The following is a 20,666-nucleotide window of genomic DNA, read 5'->3' on the forward strand; positions in this document are numbered from 1 at the left end:
AGGCGCCGAGCAGTCTAGCAAAAATCCCTTTGAAGCTCTGTGAAGCAGATTTTGGCCTCCAGGGTAAGTGTGAAGTATCACACTTAGCAACACTCAGCCTCTTTGTTCTGGGCCCCAGTATAAACAATAAGGCAGTTAACTTTTTGATCACCGGGCTATGTGAATTCCTGCAGGATGCTCTTCCTGCTTATTAACATAACAGAAGGAGTCTGCAGTTCCCAGACCCAAACCACATATACATTTTAATAAATACACATATTAAAATACCCGGTTCTGGTAGGTCCAGCGGGTCCAAACTTTCCAGACCTTAATGCCGGAACTGGGACACCATATGGTCCGAGTTTCAGCCCGCTAGGACCTGGGAAACCGGAGTTACACAAATATCACATAAACCGCTAAAAAGAAATCTCAGCGTTTCACTAAATCCCCATTGAAAACAACGGGCTCTGCCGCCGTGGGTTTCAATGGAGCAACTCCGCCGTTGTAGTCGATGGAGTTTCCTGCCATAGACTTTCAATGGGGAAACGCCGCCATTGAAGTCTATGAGAAAATCCACAAATCTTTACATTCGTCCACACTCCGTCTGGTTGGTCTGAGGGGGCTGGGAAGGGGCATGCATTAAAGCCGGAACCTTGGCTACATGCCACCCAAATCCCATCCCTCTGGGCATTCCAGAACCGGAGCTATGGACTTACACTTTTCAACATTTTATACTTAGTCATTTTTCCGCCACGCGGCTTTTCCCCCATTGGGATCAATGGCAAAGGTCCCGAACTTTCAAGGGGGTCCATACTCAGTCGGGTTGGTGCAAGAGGGTCAAGGATGGTTCTGCAGCCATGCCGGAGCAGTGCCTACAGGTACCCCAAACCCTGGCCCTCTGTACCCTCCGGAACCGGAGATATGGACTCATGAGTTTCAGCTTTTCACACTTAGTCGAAATCCTGAGCTGTTTCTGCCGCTGCCATTGGAACCTATGGCGCGACCCGCTCTCTCGGCACGACCCTTCTCGGGGGTCCAGAATTCGGGGACCCGGTGGTGGTCGAGTGGGGGGAGGCCTAGCAACTAGGGGCAAAAATAATTTTATTTCTAGGTGCTCTAGAACTGTAGATTCCCACGCCACTTATCATTGAACTTGACTAAAGTGATTTTACTCTTTGAAAGGACATTGTATCCACTTTGCGGTTTGGACGGCAGCCAACTCGTTCCTGGAAAGCGCCATCGAGTAATCTCCATTGAAGTCAATGAGCCCATTGACTTACAATGGGAAACCGCCGCTCCTCCTCTCGGACGCCACCTGCTGGTCTTCACGGGAAACGGGTCCAAAACAGCAAGATCCGCCATTGAAATGCATTGAGCTCTAATGGCGGCCTATGGGACTCTGCAAAATGGTTCCTGAAAAGGCGGGAAAATTACACAAAGGGCTATAATCACTAAAGAAATATTAACCCTTGCCCTCCCGGATGGATCCAGCATGTAGGTGATGCAAACACTGGCATAACATGATACATTTACACAGGGGAATAAATATTTGGGTATTGAAGCAAGGCAAAACACATTACTGGACCTCAGTCCAGTTAACCCCTTGCTTCCCTGATGAGAGTAGAGGGTGGCCAAATGGGGTTTTAACCCCTTCAATCCCAGGCCAAATCCTCCCCATCGTCACACCGATACATAGGCAACGCGTCATGCTGCTCCACTCTTAGCAGCCACTCCTGTGAAGATGGCAATGAGCAACCAACCTTATCTGCTTGCGTCTAAGTATGCTACTATGTGTGGAAGAAGCCACCATAGGAAAGCGCCAGTATCTCGCCCGCAGCAGAGGTCCGCGCATGCGCACTCCAACCCACAACAATGTGAGAATCCTGCGCATGCACGAGATCCTCTATAGCTATAGCAATAACACATAGCTGTAACCTCCCCTTAAGTGGGATATATACCGCCCAATGCAGCAAACAGGCTACAAGCATAATATAAAGTAAAAGTAGCTGCAACAGCATGTGCCAGTAACCCAAAAAAGGAAATGAACCCAAATACAAAAGGAAAAAATAAAGAACCATTACCCAGCACATTTATCATAAATAAAGGGTAAATAACCCATAAGACAAATAATACACAACATGTATCTACTGAATAGTGCATATACAAAGTGGTACAGTGAAACTAATATAACATGATAAATCTACGTAAGTACCAGCACTCACTGTCTAATAGCTAAATGATGAAAACAGTTGTAATGCAGAATAAACATTTAATAATAAAATGAACCAGAAATAAATCAAATGTGTTTGCAGAAACCAGTATCACAAATGGGCATGTCACAAAGTGAGGGGTGGGGGGGGGGGGGGAAAGAAGGAAAAGGGGAAAAAACATGAAACATAAGGAATATACACAAAAAAACGGAGAACGGAAAGTATGCTAGGGGGGCGACGTTTCGAGGGACTACCTCTTCATCTGGCCCATTCCCCCTGGTCCAAAAGGACCGAGAGGTACTTCCCCAAGCCTCCCTTCCCCTATACCTGGTCAAATCAGACACCCCTGAAAATAGCTAGTAAACCATCACGAACGGAGATCTGTAGACGCAGGTCCATCTTAGATGTTTAATTTTGATATTTTTGCCAGTGAATGGATGGCTAAATGTATCCCCTATACATAAACTATGGCATATAGAGCAGTTACAGCACCTAAAATTACCAGGTTTTCCAAAACTTTTAAAAAAATGGTGTTTTGATAGAATTTTTTATCATCAGATTTAATCAGTGTCAGAAATATTCCTCCCACGTTTGTAAGCCAACATTGGGGGTTCTCGACACACCTCTGATAAAATATCAATATCAAAAAAGATCAATTAAAGGATAGAGTGTCAGTATTTATTTATAAAATATTTTACCAGGAAGTAATACATTGAGAGTTACCTCTCGTTTTCAAGTATGTCCTGGGCACAGAGTAAAACAAATAGTGTATATTATATACTGTACAAGACATTGCGTGCACAGTTAAAGAAAATATATATTATGAGCGTATGAAACAGTTACAGACCAGGTTAAAATGTGAGACAGCCTTAGATTTGAAAGAACTTAAACTGGTGGTGGATGTGAGAGTCTCTGGTAGGTTGTTCCAGTTTTGGGGTGCACGGAAGGAGAAGGAGGAACGTCCGGATACTTTGTTGAGCCTTGGGACCATGAATAGTCTTTTGGAGTCTGATCTCAGGTGATAAGTGCTGCAGCTGGTAGGGGTGAGGAGCTTGTTCAGGTAGCTGGGTAGCTTGCCCAGTAGTGGGTAAAGTGATTTTGTTTGTTTTTTAAATCGGTAAATGAACCTTTAATTGGAGTTTCAGTATTCTCATTGTGTTCAAGGAGGGAGATATGGTCATCTAAATATCCCCTTATTAAAAGTACCTGTACTATTGTCAGCCTGTAGTCTCCTGGCAAACAAATGAAAACCCTTCACCCACTCAAAAAGGTTAAAATTTGAGATGGGAGAGAATGAGAGGCCCTTCTGCAGCAGAGCTAGCTGATGAGGATTTAAATCGGACTTTGATAGGTTAAAAATCTGAAATGCGTTTGATATCTCATTGGGTTTTGTTACCTTCTTCTGTGATTCACCTCTCTTTGTTCCTTTAGTTGCCTTCTTCCCTCTGCGGATTTTGCATTTTGATTTATTTCTAAAAAAATCAATATTCATTGAGGAAGGGTCATTTTGAGCCCTTTGTTATTTCAGAAAACTGTGTGAAGTTGTAGTGTCTTTAGATACTCTCTGAGATATCTGAGTTTACTTTTTTTGCCCCTTCTGCTCTGTTTTTTTAGTAGAATACTAATGTATTGTTTCCAATTCCTAACCTAACATAAACTTGCCTGCTTTCTTTAAATTCAGTTTTGAATGTATCCATATTCATCTCAAGTTCTCTTTCACACGCCTCGAAATCAGCCATTTTATTAAACGTTTGTATGTCTTTAAGACACAAATCTAATTCTGTATCAGTTGATTCCAATATGTTCTTTTCATGTTCGATCAATAATAGCATTAGTTCTCTTCAATGATTAGAAAAGATTGCCTCCCAACGTTTGATAAAGACAGGAGATGTTATGTGATGGTAACATTTTAAGCCTGAGGCCTTTAGACATCAGATTATGTTGTACATAGTTCTGTAACCTACTTATCTCCCACTAAATTTGTGTCTGGGAGCGTAAAACTTTATAGATATTGCAAAAATATTCTATTAAGTTGGAGTTAGTGTCTGAAATAAACATATTCTTTGTGGAAATGATGATGAATGAGGGCAGAGAGGATTGACTTCAGAAGGGGCTCCATATGTCCCACTTAGGTTTCTTCTCTTCTCTTGTATATACCTATCGACTCGCAGTCCTCAAATTAAATAAGACCATATGAGAAGCAATAAGCAGTGATTACTAAGTCGGTGCAGCACTGGGAACTTATGTAGATTCATTGACAAAACAAAGAACATAAATGAAATAGACTCAAAATATTGGGTGCACATCACTTCAATGATAAAACTTAGCATTTATTTCTGTCAAAAATATAAAACATATGTAACTTAAATGTAAAAGGTGGGTGAGTAGAGGTATACCAGTGCTGGGCTCCTAGTAATACTGAGGTAAATGAGATTGTAATATAATGAATTTGTCCTACAGAAACAATACAGTCATGTGTAACATGGAGGGCTTGCATTTATCTAATCAGGAGGGTCTCAATAAAAATGTGCCTATTTGCCCTCCATGTTACATGCGACTATTGTTGCTGTAGGGCAAATTAATTATCTCTCATTATACAGTTCAGACTGTACCCTTTCACCTTGCCTCATTAGTACTAGGATCCCCGCACTGGTATCCCTCAAAACAGTGACGTCTTCCACAGTTTTTTTGTGTGTACTGTGTATTTTAGATATAGGTTTATAACAATTTCTCTGCACTTTAAAGATAATTAAAAAAAAAATAATAATTTAATATCTATAGTGGAGCAGTGTATAAGAAAAAGTGAATATATTTAAATATATACATATAATTATGTTCTGCCTGGTTTTCTAATTGCTCCCCAAATAAAAAGCTCTCCTTGGGAATCCTCTTTAGAAAAAAAGTTCAGATGTAGGTGCAAAAATAAAATAAAAATGTAACAGGGTGAACCCTGTTGGCAGAAGCCTTGGACTATTTGGGAAGCTAGTACAGTAGTTAACTGCTGCCTAGTGGAGACACTAATGAGCCACCTGGTCAAGAGTCTTTATAACGAAGCAACCTGCAATCCAGTGCTGGCTGTTCCTGGTCTGCAGGCAGACACTGGCTTTGAGGCCTGTTTCCCTATGTCTTAATACTGTTATTCTGCTCCATGTTCTGTTGCTGTTTTGGATACATTTTGAACTTTGGCTGAGAAAAGCTATATGAATGAGGTACTGCTGAACTTTGGCTGAGAAAAGCTATATGAATGAGGTACTGCTGAACTTTGGCTGAAGAAAGGCCCTGGTTTTTTTCTGAACTTTGACTAAATTAAAGCCTACGTTTATTTTTCAAATGTATGCACTTTGTTTTACCCTTTAAGTCTTCATAAATGCTACATATAAAATCATTTTGAAATGATTTTCAACATTACAAATAAAATTTATTTTCAAATAAACGTTGTGTGAAAAATAAAATGGACACACTCCCCTGTATCCCTGAACATCTGATAAGTGGGGTTGGTTAAGAAGACTCTCACAACGCCTAGAAAGGAGGATCGTATTGGTAATAATATTGTGAATATAAAAAAAATTATACTTAGTCCTTATTTTTTATTATGATGAAATTGCATTGGCCATTTTTTATTCCAAGATAGTAATTTTGTCTGAATATGTAAGGATCTCTACTTACCTTATGTAATACAGTATCTTTATATTTGCATTGTGTCTGTTATTATATTGGCCAATCTAACAGCTGAGCTGCCCATGGTAAACAGCATCTGATTTTAGGCAAACCCCATCCCTGTTCTTTGTGAAAATCACATTTCAGCTCTCCAGGAGAATAGGGGTTAACTTTGCCTTAATATTTCTACCACTTGCTGTGTGATCTATATTACTGCTTCATAATCCAGCAACACACAAACATGACATCGCACATCAAAGACCTCCCCCTCCAGTGATTGCAATAGGTGAGATTAGTTGTGGACCACAAAAATGGCTTCTTAATGGAAAAGAAAAGCACTGGGTTTTTTAAACCTTGAAATATAGAAGATGACATATGCAAAAAAAAAATCAGTGAAACTTATGGAAACCAGTGACAGTTGACATGTTTGCCATATACAGTATGTATCAAGTAATAAGATTGTTACAGGGGCTATCCCCTTACTCCATTTTAAAATCCCCCAGAGGGGGCAGCAACTCATTGGTCTGCAATGAGACAACAAACTGGTTTATGGTTTCCAATGGGAACTGGAGAGAAGAATTGAAGCATTTACATGTTAAAATGTATTGATTTTCGGTTTCCCTCCCCCGGTTTATCACTCCAACCCTAAAGCATTTCCACCTTAAGAGACTGGGCTACCTTAAGAGATGCACAGACCTACCACCTCGCCTGAATGATTAAGCAGCATACCAGAGGCTGCAGCACAGACTGCAAGAGAGAGGGCTGCTGGTGGCTGCTGTGCATCTCTGCAGTGGGGAGGCTGAAGAAGACCCAACAAACAGCTACAGCCTCACTTGTCTGTAGATGTATATTTCACATCATAGCTTAACCAGGAAGACACAGAGGAGCTCATCCTTTGCCAGGCAGACTGTATGCAGATGAAACCTTACAACCGGCTGGACACAGCACCCAGCCCTATCCTGCAACGTGTCCCCCTCCTCATCTCCAAGGCATCCATTCCATCTCTGTCCAGATCCACCCATCCAAGCCTCCAGATCTCCCATCACATCTGATCTGTTGACATTTTTTTTTTATTTCACACCTCCAGTTTTGACGTTTTCAAAGCCACTATTCCCTGTGTCATCCTCACCTCCCAGTCATGGCTGAACCCAGTGAATGCAGCATCAAGGTCCTATGCAGATTTCGCCCATTGAATCAGTCGGAGGTGCACAGGGGGGACAAATTCCTGCCCACTTTTCAGAGCGATGACTCCGTGATCCTTGGGGTAAGTGATCAACGAGGTGGGAGACATAATGTGCACTGCATTGTATAGTAGCAGAGGTGGGGAAGGGAGATGTAACACCACATGCAAACCTGTACTCACATCATATTACAAATACTACTAAATCACCAGTGTGTGTGTGTATGCTGCTGACATGTTACATTATTCCCAGTATTTCTTTATTCTATGAGCTGCTGTGTTTTATTCCTGCAAGGGACACACAGGAGGTACCAGTGATGTGGCCCCTCCCTGTGTCAGGACAATCTGTGTCCATTGTGGATAGGGTGTGGCAAATCACACGCCATCCATTTGTCCTTGTGATACACACATTGGACCTTTAGCTATATGTATATATGTACTGTATGTATGGCACTGCTGGAGTTGGATTTCCTTCATGCGATCCATCCTCCTCCCCTTATTAGGGGGGCTGCAATGCGCTATAGATACATCTGCTTTGATTGGAGGTGGTTTTAAATCCACCAGCTGTTTGGTCTTTTCAGTCAAGAACTTGTTTTTTTGTGTGTGTGGTTTTCTTTAGGGTGTACTGATTTTTCTATTTTTTATAATGAAGGCTGCATTTAAATGAGTAACACACACCTTACTCATGTATTTCCCCGTAGAGTATTGGGGATGTGAGATGCAATGTTAAGGCTGTGCCAGAATACATTATTTTTGTGGTCTGTCATTTTCTGTGTCTCTCACTCCCTTATTCAATATGCTCAGAAAATACAGATCTACGGTATATTGTATAGACTGAGGCCTGTCTATCTTTAATACAGTATCTCCATCTATGTTCTCTCCTCCTGTGAATTGTTTTTCTTCTAGGTCTATTTCTCTGAATGCCCAGTATGACATTTAGACTTATAATGGAAGCCATGACATATTATTATTACAGTGACATCTTGTTGTAATCCATTTATTTTTGTGATGTCACCATTATTGATTAAACTCATGTGATTGCATACTTGCTTATTCATTATTCCAATTCAACCAGATATTTCACAGAAAACAAGTTAAACATTATTATGGAGGAGTGGGTGCAAATAATGAATACAAAAACATAAGAAAATCTAAGATTTATCACAATTTATTGTTTTTATTTCTCTACATTTTTGTTTACTTATACATCCTCGATTGGGCACAATTACAGTATATTATTATTGTTTTCACATATGGTGCTGCACTGTACACAGCGCTATACATGGACGTTTCAAGTCCCGCCCATTTACAATGTAATTTACGCTGAGAAAAGAGACGATGACATGACTTGCCCAAGGTCACAAGAAGATGACAATGGGTGGTCAACCTGATTCATTGCCAAAGCAGCCGCATTACAAGTAGCCTACTCCTTCTTAAATAGCCTACTCCTTCTTAAATAGCCTACTCCTTAACTTCTTAAAAGGAAAAAGCAATGTTGGCACTCAAAGACTATACAGTAGGTGCCCTGAGGGCCACAGAATGTAGTATATCCCTAAATCATGGTATTAAAAGAGGCAGCTCGGTGTGCTAAATGTTTGTTATGTTGCTCCCAACCACTAGCCATGTTGTTCTTATTTTAGATTCAGGGAGGGGCACGTTTTGGTTTGAATGACTTGAAATAGTGTAATACATTTATTTCCAAATACATAAGTATAATTCTCTATGTTCATTATCATCATTTGATCACTTAACAATAAGTACGCAGTGCTGGCATAAAATAGGTTACCATTTTTAATTACTCTTTAACCCAGTGGCTTCGACTGAGCCTCTGATTGAGCCACCTGGGCTGAAGCAGGGATAACCTGAAAACCTTACCTGTTGTTGGCCCTTGGGGACTGGAGTTGCCCACTCCTTCCTTATACCCTTCACTTCCATAGGGGTCTGCAAAGGGATTGTAATTTACGATACCTCACATTTTGTACTACACTGCTGCCATTTTGTTTCTCTTTGAGTTTATATAAAGGGATGTAATGTGTTGTGTCTGGATATACAACCCTTTGGCACTAGTGAAATAATATAAATATATAGGGGCCTATGCACTGACATATTTTTTTACATTTGTGTTGCATCAAGAATGTCAGCACAACAAAGTATTACAAACCTTAATAACGTGCATTGTACTGTATGTATGATGACATCATGCATATGACGTATAAGTTGTTTATAAAGATTTTTGATGCATACCACATGAGGAATACATGATGGATACATTTAAAATCAAAACAGCCTTGTGTATTAAAAAAATGAATTATTAGCATAATAATATTTATAATAAGAAAAAACAGACAATCACAACCACAGATAAGTATGAGAAAATGGAAACGGATAATAGCAAACAATGGTCACTTACATGTGAGATGTAACACTTGATCACTTCATCTTCTCTTGCGCATTTCACTCATCTTCTCTGGCATTTATAGTTTAATTTGTTATTCTTATGAGAGGTTAAAATTGAGAACAGTTATTCTTTTTTGTTAATATTTATAATAGCCGTGCTTTTTAAAATAATACATTTTGTTAGTCTATAAAATGAAACATGTCTGCTGTGGATTTTTGGGTTGATACATAGCCACTTAATTCTGCATTAACACTATTAGCAGACTTTTTAGTGTTTATGCCAAGTTGAACTTCGCGAACAGTTTTGACGTACTTTCTCCTTATGTAGCCAAGTCCCCCTTGGACCTGTGGAAATGTTTACTGTATGTTGTGTTCAATTGTATAACTATGCGGTGGATGTTATGCCCTCCTGCGGGGTCGGGAGGGCGTTTCAAAACCAGAGGGAGGATGTAGCCATGTCCCCCTTGGACTACTGATTCTCTGGCCCCTCTAACTCTAAGTCGTAGTAAAGGGTGGGCAGTGTTAGGAGTAGATTATAGCCTGTTATTCTAAAGGCCTATGAGTGTAGGAGGCCGGCTTATAAGCCACTTCCATGGGTAGGAGGGGTTTCCTCTAGAGGTTTGATTGTAACAGTAGTTGTGGGCTGTCCTCCATGCTATGAGGATGCAGTGAGTCTCTCCCCAAAAGGAGTAGGCTGAGGCCTTGTCCCACTAGGGGGTAAGGTTAACCAAGAAGGGGTTATTCAAGGCCTCAAGTCTGGGTATTGCATCCGGGGACTGTATCCTGTGTCTCATCATGCTGTACCAATAAATCCTAGTTATACCCAATCTGGTATACTACTTGAAATGATCACCCAAAGAAGAAGTGCCCCATAGGTCCATCCTGGCGGCACCAGAATCCTCTGGGGCTGGAGGCGGTGCCACTGATGAGGAACCACCCGTAAGCCTGTCCTGATGTACTCCCCATACCACCGCGGAGATCTCCGGCCTCCTGTTTACCATCCATGTATGCACCAGCACCAGATTACACCGGTAGTGACACTATCTCACATAGGATGGGGGAAAGGGTGCTGCAGATGGAGGCACTGCTGAGATAGTCATCAGGACAGGCATTTGCAGCAGGATACAGACATTTGTTCATATATTATTAAAGATGGCGCTTTAGGACTCTAGGGAGTGCAGTGGACTGTGGTCTGTGCCATGCAGCCCTGCACTACCCTCTGTTCTGTATAGCTGGCAGGCATTTTAGGAGTGGCAAGTCGGTCCCTCTGCTTGAAGAGCTGCATTAGCGAGGAACTGCCATGTGGTAATCTAACCTAAGAAGAAGGTGGGGACAGCTTTCTGATGCGTCGCCGGGGAGGTTGTTGCCCAACCGTGCTATTCTAAGAAGAAGAGTGGGGGTTGTTACCTGATGCACCTCCAGGGAGACAACAGTCCACTTGTGGGGGAAGTTCCGTGATGCGACACCGGGGAGACTGTTACCCATCCAACTACACTATGAAGACGGTGGGGGTAGTTCCCTGATACATCCCCAGGGAAACTATTGCCCATACAACTATACCAATCTGTGTGAGCGGGCAGGTATCTGAAGAGGGGCGCCGGATTGTAGGTGCCAGAACCTCTGCTGGAGGAGATGCAGCCACGCACAACGCGTCTCCCGAAAAGGGAGCTGCATAAGGTACTTTCACCATGCAAAATGGTGGTTCCTGCCAAAAACGGGAGACCGCATGGCAACTTGTGCAAAGTTGCAAGACTTTATTTGCAAATCTATGGATTTGGCGGGGAGCCTGACCCATGCCCTTCTGGCAAAATTATCCGGGATTGACGCGAACACCAAGTCTCACCCTGATCTTCCCAGTGGACTATCTCAAAACCAGAGGGAGGAGGTAAGGGCGTATCTATCCGCTTCTGAGCCACGGCTGTGGAGACTTAGCCACAGATGCATGTGGTAGTACTATTGCACAGTCGTACTCCTACTCGCTCCATCTACAACGGACTTCGACGATGGAAGAAGAAAACAGCGATAACTTCGTTCTCCCCGGAGAGTTGCTACTACTCCTCGATGATGGGGTGAACTCTCTCAGTTTGGTCTGTCTGCAGTGTGCGCAGGTGGGGCTTGCACTGGGATTCGCTTCCCGGTGCTCAGAATGTACCACATCGTACCTCCGTTTCCAGGGCCCTGGAGAGGAGACGTATACCACTCTATCGAACACCAGAGGATTTTCCGATATCACCGGGTTCCTCCAACGACTAGTGGAGATAGCAGGACAGCCCTCCGAGGCCCCTCTGCCTGATTACTGGAATATGTTCGAGCACCTGGTTGGTCCCGACTTCCGACTTAGGGACCAGCCGGTCTCTAAGTATGGATTCTGGTGTGGGGTCGCTGGGAGCACTGGGAGCCGAGGCCAGCAGTTCTCCAGCCCTGCGGAAGCAGTTTTACTATAGGACATACCTGAGGCCACACTGGCAGTGTGCGATCACGTGAGTCCCCTTCTACCGTCTGACCCATCCCAGCCCTGATCCGTGCCTTAGAGGAGGTGAGCCAGTGCCTGAACAGGCCTGGCCAAACAAGGCCTGCCATGCCCCTATTGTCCTGCTCACCCCAGGAGGAACCATCCTCCGCTGGATCTGGAAGTTTCCGGCCAAACATCGAGGGTGTGTCCGTGGATGAGGTGTCGGACGTGGCCTCCACCGATCCCGAGGCCACAATTTCTTCGTCCCTCTTGAGCCCTATCTCCTCCCCGGGCGAACCGACCCAAGATGTCGATTCGCGCTGGACCGATCCACGTGAAGGGATGTGCAAGCTCCGCATAAAGTGCCAAGCCATCTGCGAGGCCCGAGATGGAGCCATGACCTATATGACTACTACCTACGGGCAGCGCATTGATGTACTCGTCCCCGCTTCACTGGTGAGTGCAAAATCAGAGGCCCTTTTCTTACAGAACTGCCAGGCACGGAAACAGGGTTATGATCAACGACGCCGCTCTGTTGAAATCCAGGCCATGGGAGGCCTTGCTAGGCCTTCCGCTACAGTTGATCCCACTCGGGGGCATGGCCAGCTGCAGGCCCTGTTATGGACAGCCTCTCCGGTTGGGGTATGCCACACTAACTCCCCCAAGAAATTAGACTTTGGAGTGCGGGACATATTCTGTTCTGCTCCTGTGCCCCGCTCGGGGACCATCGCCCCATTCTGACTGTTTTCTCAGTCCAGAACTCAGTCCCCAAGGAGCTGACGGTGACCACAGTGACAACACCCGGTTTTCTCGCCTTGTTACTCCTGTAATGACATTGGCTAATCCCTATGTGACAACTATCTCATGTATGCCAGATAAGGTGACCGAAGGGTTGGAAGCATTGCCGTGGTGGGACCCACTATTTAGGGGATATGTGCCCCATTTAAAACGGACCAGGTTCGTACTAGAACAGCGGTCACAAATTGATCTCTGGTTGGAGGCAGGTCATTTTTCTGCCGAGCATCAGGCAGAAATTATGCGCACGCGCTGCATTAAGATGGCGGAGGGCCTTTTCTCTAAACCAGAGGGAGAAGACTCAGCTAGTGAGCCTTGTGGTAGGACCCATATACTGGGTATTACCAGGCCAAACCTACGGGCATAACCTCACTAAGAGTAGTCGCGCTGATAGGATGCTGGTCCAAAGGTTTAGACTGGAAGAATATGACTACCCCTACCTTCCAGAAAATGTAATGCGCATGGCCAAAATGCGCAGGGAGGAGTGGGTGCGCATAGCTATTATAGACCATGTGATGCAACAAGTTGGCAATAATACACATCAAGGAGAGGAACGAGTTGCTTATCTAAATAAGACATGGCATGTGGGCCGCAATATACATCTTGACAGGGGGGAGTATGTTGCAGAGAATGGCCGCAGGCGCTGCTATTCTGTGACAGTGACAGCGCGGTGAAACTGGTGCGCAAGCCTGACCATGCCCACTATTACTGACAGCCTTAATGTGCTGTATGACCTGTGGAAATGTTTACTGTATTTTGTGTTCAATTGTATAACTATGCGGTGGATGTTATGCCCTCCTGCGGGGTCGCCGTGCGGGAGCCACGAGTGGGATACCACAGGACGGGGGGCCGCATCTGTATCTGCTCCTGGATGCAAAATAGCCACATGTGCCAGGGTTCGCTCCAAGCTGCGTTGTCAGCCTTCTATTGGTGACCCTGGTGGCCATGGTTGTAGTATATATTTTTTGGGGGGTGGAAAACTACAAAACATAAAAAAAAAAAACTTGCCGCTCAGGAAGGTCCCCTCCAGAGATGGACTCCAGGGCTGCCCCAGATTCAGGAAAGCTGCTGCTTTAGAGCGGGTGAACCGGTTTCAAATTCCAGTGCCAGCTCTCTCTCTTTGCTTGGGTGAGTCACGTTATCTCTAACGTTATCTCTGGGTTTCATATTCAGTGAATTCCATGTTAGAGATGCTTTGCAATGTGAATGCTCAATGACCTTTAGATTGAGCCCAATAATGTTACATACTGTATGTAGCCATGGCTGGTTTATGGCTACCAGTCTGCCCTTCTCCTGGCAGTAAGCCCTAGTAAGAGCAGGCCTGCCAGGACTAATCCTGGGTTTCCCCACTCTCCAGCAGCTTTAGTGAGTCACAGGGGAGGCGGTGCAACCAGGCCTTGTGTCCAATCAGGGACTCCAAACTGGTTCCTGCTTTTCCTGTACTTAAGGAGCTGCACACACCAAATTCAGTAGTTGCCTCTACCCTTGAGAAAGGCTGGTCTACCCATAACAGTTGTGCAGGGCTCTGCCAATCTGTGTTCCCTCCCTTAGGCCTCGGGCATGGGGCCTCGGGCCGCGCTGATCAGCGCTCCTGCTCTGCCTCGCCTGCTCAAACTGGAGCTTTTTTGTGTCCTGGCAGGTGAGGCAGTGAGCGCGCTTTGGGGGCGGTGCATAGGCGGGGCGGAGGCAGGCTGGAGGCATGTCGGGAGGCGGATCGGAGGCGGGAGGCAGGGCTAGTCCCTCGCTCCCATTGGATGTGACCGCTCCTCCGCTTCCCTGAGTGGCAAATTTTAAATTTGTCTGTCTCGCCAAAATACCTGAGCCTCCGCACGCATCCGCACGCATGCGGAAGCGGCTGCTAAAGCCGCGCTGATGACAGATGCAGGGGGTAAGTGCATCTGCTCAGCGCGGCTCAGCACGGTTCAGCAAGGCTCACCCTACTATGTCCCAGGCCTTAGGGAGGTCAGGTTTTAAGGATATCCCTGCTACGACTGAGCCACCTGCGCTGAATCAGGGATATCCTAAAAACCTGACCTGTTGGGACGTCTTGAGAACTGGCATCGAGAACCCCAGCCTTACGCTTTTGATTACAGCATTAATTGCCTGGACCAAAAAAAAATTCTTTAAAATGCAAAAGTTTTGAAAGAGAGTTAGAAAAATGGTGACGTTGAAAACTATAAACAGGAACTTGTTGACTAGAAACGTCCAGTTTAAACATTTCTATCGAACATTTCGCCATTTTATAAACGTTTTCTTACACGTAAAAGAAAAAATAAACATGTGAAGTGAATTTTGGTAAATTCGCCAGTCCCTAAATAGGAAGCTGCAACATCAGGGGAATAACGTGGCGCTTTCCTATTTGATGACTCTGGTAAGCATCTTTGAATAGCCAGGAAGGAGACCAGCAACGAAAAAAGTATGTATCTTGAGGACCATGGGGGACTGTGGAGCTCAGGATAGTGGGGATCATCCCCGGAAGAGCACTCGGTTAGAACAAATCCGTACGAAAATGCGGCTTTAAAAAATGAGCCAGGTGTAAGTAGGGCCGTCCCTAGGCTTGAAGACAAAAGGATCAGGCGCAAATACTGTGTGGAATATAATTCATTTTAACCAGGTGAACACACTGGTGAAAGTGAAAAAAAAATGGATAGAAATACAGTCCTTTGATTAGGTGCTGCTCCCGGGATGGACTCAATCCAGCTCCATAAATGATAGTGAAGACAGAGGGTAAGGAGCGCACCGTCCCTAGGCTAACCTCATGTTAGGCGCTGCCTGGGGGCGGCATGTCTCAAGGGTCGGCCACTCCTGGTGACACTATTTTTTAATAGGTGGGATGTATGGGGTCTCCGGAGCTGAACTGCGTTAAGTTGAGCTCCGGGGACCCCCTGCTTCCCGAGATGCTTACCTCTGTAGGGGGTGTCAGTATCTCTGCTGTTTAAATGTCCCGTGTCACATGGGCCAACAGGAAGCCGCAAGGGATGACATCACAGCTTCCTATTGGCTCGCAGGACACGGGACATTTATAAATTGTTAATCCATACACGTTTCTGTTTGTTGTTTTGTATAAACTAATTATACTGTCATCATTAGCCAAGCAGATAAATGGGAAAGACAAAATCTATCAGATACAATTAGACTTGCATTGGACTATGATAAAACAAGAACATATTTATTTTCCATCGGGAAACATTTGTGAACATTTTACTTTAAAGGGTGTATTAATCTTTTATAAAAGAATTAAATTGACGAGTTTACATGCTTATCACAACAACAACAACAAAAAAGAGGGATTTTAAAAATAGCAATTGGAACCAATATTTCATAGCATTGACTAAAAATTGTAGTAGATTTGGGTTCCAGGGGCTTTCTTTAAACCTTTTTCTGTATCGGGTTGGAGCAACTCCAATATTATATAAACTTACAACCATAATACTGACCAATGGAAACAATGTGTTTTGTATGTTTGGGATGTACATTGATAAGTTGCATAAAAATGATACGTGACAACCCATTTTTGCAAACCATTTTTATTGTGCACCATATTAAAAAATTGATGCACAAATAACTTGTATTGGTTTATTCCCTCTGGATTTTGGCTAACCTCTCCAAAACCAAAGACATGCTATGTTATATTTGAATGACAAATAGATGGAAACTTACATCCGTGAGTAATGCAATTGGGGCAAATGTTCCATAAAGTATCATGATTTGTTGATGTAAATAGATGCAACATGAGATTAACATGCCCATTTTCACTATGAAGTGAAGCCACCTCCCAGTACTGGAGAAGAGATCAACTCCATTCAGATAAGTCTGAAATCTTGTCAAGAGCGGGGAAGTAGCTTCACAGCATATACTGTAAGTAAAGATGGGAAGGATGTTATCCATGGAGAAATGTGATTCATTATTGGTCAGGAAGGAATTTATTTTCCCCTTATGAGACATCATTGGATAATGTCTCACTGGGTTCGTTGTTTGCCTTCCTCTGAATCAATATCCTGTAAATACAAATATAGGATAAGTGTCTTTCATCTAAATTTAACATAGGTTAAACTAAATCTCATCTACTATGTAACTATATTGAATCAAGCCTTTAGTTTCAATTACGTCCTAATGACCCTGTGTTACCTTTGTTATATATCCCACCAGTGTCCTAAACTCCATCAGATTTGTCTGGCAATCAGCGGCTGAAGTGTAGCAGTAGAAGGGTATAGGGCTGAAGTGTAGCAGTAGAAGGGTATAGGGCTGAATGGTAGCAGTAGAAGGGTATAGGGCTGAAGGGTAGCAGTAGATGGGTATAGGGCTGACGTGTAGCAGTAGAAGGGTATAGGGCTGACGTGTAGCAGTAGAAGGGTATAGGGCTGAAGTGTACCAGTAGAAGGGTATAGGGCTGAAGTGTAGCAGTAGAAGGGTATAGGGCTGAAGTGTAGCAGTAGAAGGGTATAGGGCTGACGTGTAGCAGTAGAAGGGTATAGGGCTGAAGTGTAGCAGTAGAAGGGTATAGGGCTGACGTGTAGCTGTAGAAGGGTATAGGGCTGAAGTGTAGCAGTAGAAGGGTATAGGGCTGAAGTGTAGCAGTAGAAGGGTATAGGGCTGAAGTGTAGCAGTAGAAGGGTATAGGGCTGAAGTGTAGCAGTAGAAGGGTATAGGGCTGACGTGTAGCTGTAGAAGGGTATAGGGCTGAAGTGTAGCAGTAGAAGGGTATAGGCCTGAAGTGTAGCAGTAGAAGGGTATAGGGCTGAAGTGTAGCAGTAAAAGGGTATAGGGCTGAAGTGTAGCAGTAGAAGGGTATAGGGCTGACGTGTAGCAGTAGAAGGGTATAGGGCTGAAGTGTAGCAGTAGAAGGGTATAGGGCTGACATGTAGCAGTAGAAGGGTATAAGGCTGAAGTGTAGCACTAGAAGGGTATAGGGCTGAAGTGTAGCAGTTGAAGGGTATAGGGCTGACGTGTAGCAGTAGAAGGGTATAGGGCTGAAGTGTAGCAGTAGAAGGGTATAGGGCTGACGTGTAGCAGTAGAAGGGTATAGGTCTGAAGTGCAGCAGTAGAAGGGTATAGGGCTGACGTGCAGCAGAAGAAGGGTATAGGGCTGAAGTGCAGCAGTAGAAGGGTATAGGGCTGACGTGTAGCAGTAGAAGGGTATAGGGCTGACGTGTAGCAGTAGAAGGGTATAGGGCTGAAGTGTAGCAGTAGAAGGGTATAGGGCTGAAGTGTAGCAGTAGAAGGGTATAGGTCTGACGTGTAGCAGTAGAAGGGTATAGGGCTGAAGTGTAGCAGTAGAAGGGTATAGGGCTGACGTGCAGCAGAAGAAGGGTATAGGGCTGACGTGCAGCAGTAGAAGGGTATAGGGCTGACGTGCAGCAGTAGAAGGGTATAGGGCTGAAGTGTAGCAGTAGAAGGGTATAGGGCTGAAGTGTAGCAGTAGAAGGGTATAGGGCTGACGTGCAGCAGAAGAATGGTATAGGGCTGACGTGTAGCAGTAGAAGGGTATAGGGCTTAAGTGTAGCAGTAGAAGGGTATAGGGCTGACGTGTAGCAGTAGAAGGGTATAGGACTGAAGTGTAGCAGTAGAAGGGTATAGGGCTGACGTGTAGCAGTAGAAGGGTATAGGGCTGAAGGGTAGCAGAAGAAGGGTATAGGGCTGAATTGTAGCAGTAGAAGGGTATAGGGCTGAAGTGTAGCAGTAGAAGGGTATAGGGCTGACGTGTAGCAGTAGAAGGGTATAGGGCTGCCGTGTAGCAGTAGAAGGGTATAGGTCTGACGTGTAGCAGTAGAAGGGTATAGGGCTGAAGTGTAGCAGTAGAAGGGTATAGGGCTGACGTGTAGCAGTAGAAGGGTATAGGGCTGACGTGTAGCAGTAGAAGGGTATAGGGATGAAGTGTAGCAGTAGAAGGGTATAGGGCTGAAGTGTAGCAGTAGAAGGGTATAGGGCTGACGTGTAGCAGTAGAAGGGTATAGGGCTGAATTGCAGCAGTAGAAGGGTATAGGGCTGACGTGTAGCAGTAGAAGGGTATAGGGCTGACGTGTAGCAGTAGATGGGTATAGGGCTGACGTGTAGCAGTAGAAGGGTATAGGGCTGAAGGGTAGCAGAAGAAGGGTATAGGGCTGACGTGTAGCAGTAGAAGGGTATAGGGCTGAAGTGTAGCAGTAGAAGGGTATAGGGCTGACGTGTAGCAGTAGAAGGGTATAGGGCTGAATTGTAGCAGTAGAAGGGTATAGGGCTGACGTGTAGCAGTAGAAGGGTATAGGGCTGACGTGTAGCAGTAGAAGGGTATAGGGCTGACGTGTAGCAGTAGAAGGGTATAGGGCTGACGTGTAGCAGTAGAAGGGTATAGGGCTGACGTGTAGCAGTAGAAGGGTATAGGGCTGACGTGTAGCAGTAGATGGGTATAGGGCTGACGTGTAGCAGTAGAAGGGTATAGGGCTGAAGGGTAGCAGAAGAAGGGTATAGGGCTGACGTGCAGCAGTAGAAGGGTATAGGGCTGACGTGTAGCAGTAGAAGGGTATAGGGCTGACGTGTAGCAGTAGAAGGGTATAGGGCTGACGTGTAGCAGTAGATGGGTTAAGGGCTGACGTGTAGCAGTAGAAGGGTATAGGGCTGACGTGCAGCAGTAGAAGGGTATAGGGCTGACGTGTAGCAGTAGATGGGTATAGGGCTGACGTGTAGCAGTAGAAGGGTATAGGGCTGAAGGGTAGCAGAAGAAGGGTATAGGGCTGAATTGTAGCAGTAGAAGGGTATAGGGCTGAATTGTAGCAGTAGAAGGGTATAGGGCTGAAGTGTAGCAGTAGAAGGGTATAGGGCTGACGTGTAGCAGTAGAAGGGTATAGGGCTGACGTGTAGCAGTAGAAGGGTATAGGGCTGAAGTGCAGCAGTAGAAGGGTATGGGGCTGAATTGCAGCAGTAGAAGGGTATGGGGCTGACGTGTAGCAGTAGAAGGGTATAGGGCTGACGTGTAGCAGTAGAAGGGTATAGGGCTGAAGTGTAGCAGTAGAAGGGTATAGGGCTGACGTGTAGCAGTAGAAGGGTATAGGACTGAAGTGTAGCAGTAGAAGGGTATAGGGCTGACGTGTAGCAGTAGAAGGGTATAGGGCTGACGTGTAGCAGTAGAAGGGTATAGGTCTGACGTGTAGCAGTAGAAGGGTATAGGGCTGAAGTGCAGCAGTAGAAGGGTATGGGGCTGAATTGCAGCAGTAGAAGGGTATGGGGCTGACGTGTAGCAGTAGAAGGGTATGGGGCTGACGTGTAGCAGTAGAAGGGTATGGGGCTGACGTGTAGCAGTAGAAGGGTATAGGGCTGACGTGTAGCAGTAGAAGGGTATAGGGCTGACGTGTAGCAGTAGAAGGGTATAGGGCTGACGTGTAGCAGTAGAAGGGTATAGGGCTGACGTGTAGCAGTAGAAGGGTATAGGGCTGAAGTGTAGCAGTAGAAGGGTATAGGGCTGACGTGTAGCAGTAGAAGGGTATAGGGCTGACGTGTAGCAGTAGAAGGGTATAGGGCTGACGTGTAGCAGTAGAAGGGTATAAGGCTGAAGTGTTGCAGTAGAAGGGTATAGGGCTGACGTGTAGCAGTAGAAGGGTATAGGGCTGACGTGTAGCAGTAGGAGGGTATAGGGCTGAAGTGTAGCAGTAGATGGGTATAGGGCTGACGTGTAGCAGTAGAAGGGTATAGGGCTGACGTGTAGCAGTAGAAGGGTATAGGGCTGAAGTGTAGCAGTAGAAGGGTATAGGGCTGACGTGTAGCAGTAGAAGGGTATAGGGCTGAAGTGTAGCAGTAGAAGGGTATAGGGCTGACGTGCAGCAGTAGAAGGGTATAGGGCTGAAGTGTAGCAGTAGAAGGGTATAGGGCTGAAGTGTAGCAGTAGAAGGGTATAGGGCTGACGTGTAGCAGTAGAAGGGTATAGGGCTGACGTGTAGCAGTAGAAGGGTATAGGGCTGAAGTGTAGCAGTAGAAGGGTATAGGGCTGAAGTGTAGCAGTAGAAGGGTATAGGGCTGACGTGTA

The 20,666-nt window shown here is 45.0% G+C and overlaps 1 protein-coding gene across 9 annotated transcripts in view; it reads left to right on the forward strand.

The window, feature by feature from the left end:
- Positions 1 to 6,550: 6,550 nt before the first annotated feature.
- Positions 6,551 to 20,666, forward strand: part of KIF5A (kinesin family member 5A) — a 128,809-nt gene continuing 114,693 nt past the window's right edge. For 4 of the 9 annotated variants that reach the window (XM_075591539.1, XM_075591540.1, XM_075591546.1 and 1 more), the window contains exon 1: positions 6,552 to 7,110. In XM_075591539.1, coding sequence (XP_075447654.1) covers positions 6,985 to 7,110 — 126 coding nt within the window. In that variant the 5' untranslated portion in view covers positions 6,552 to 6,984. Of the gene's footprint in view, positions 7,111 to 20,666 lie in introns of all 9 variants that reach the window. The other 5 variants (XM_075591543.1, XM_075591545.1, XM_075591541.1 and 2 more) reach the window with 2 other exon arrangements.

This window comes from Ascaphus truei, chromosome 3 (genome assembly GCF_040206685.1).
Source record: "Ascaphus truei isolate aAscTru1 chromosome 3, aAscTru1.hap1, whole genome shotgun sequence".
NCBI classification, from domain to species: Eukaryota; Metazoa; Chordata; class Amphibia; order Anura; family Ascaphidae; genus Ascaphus; species Ascaphus truei.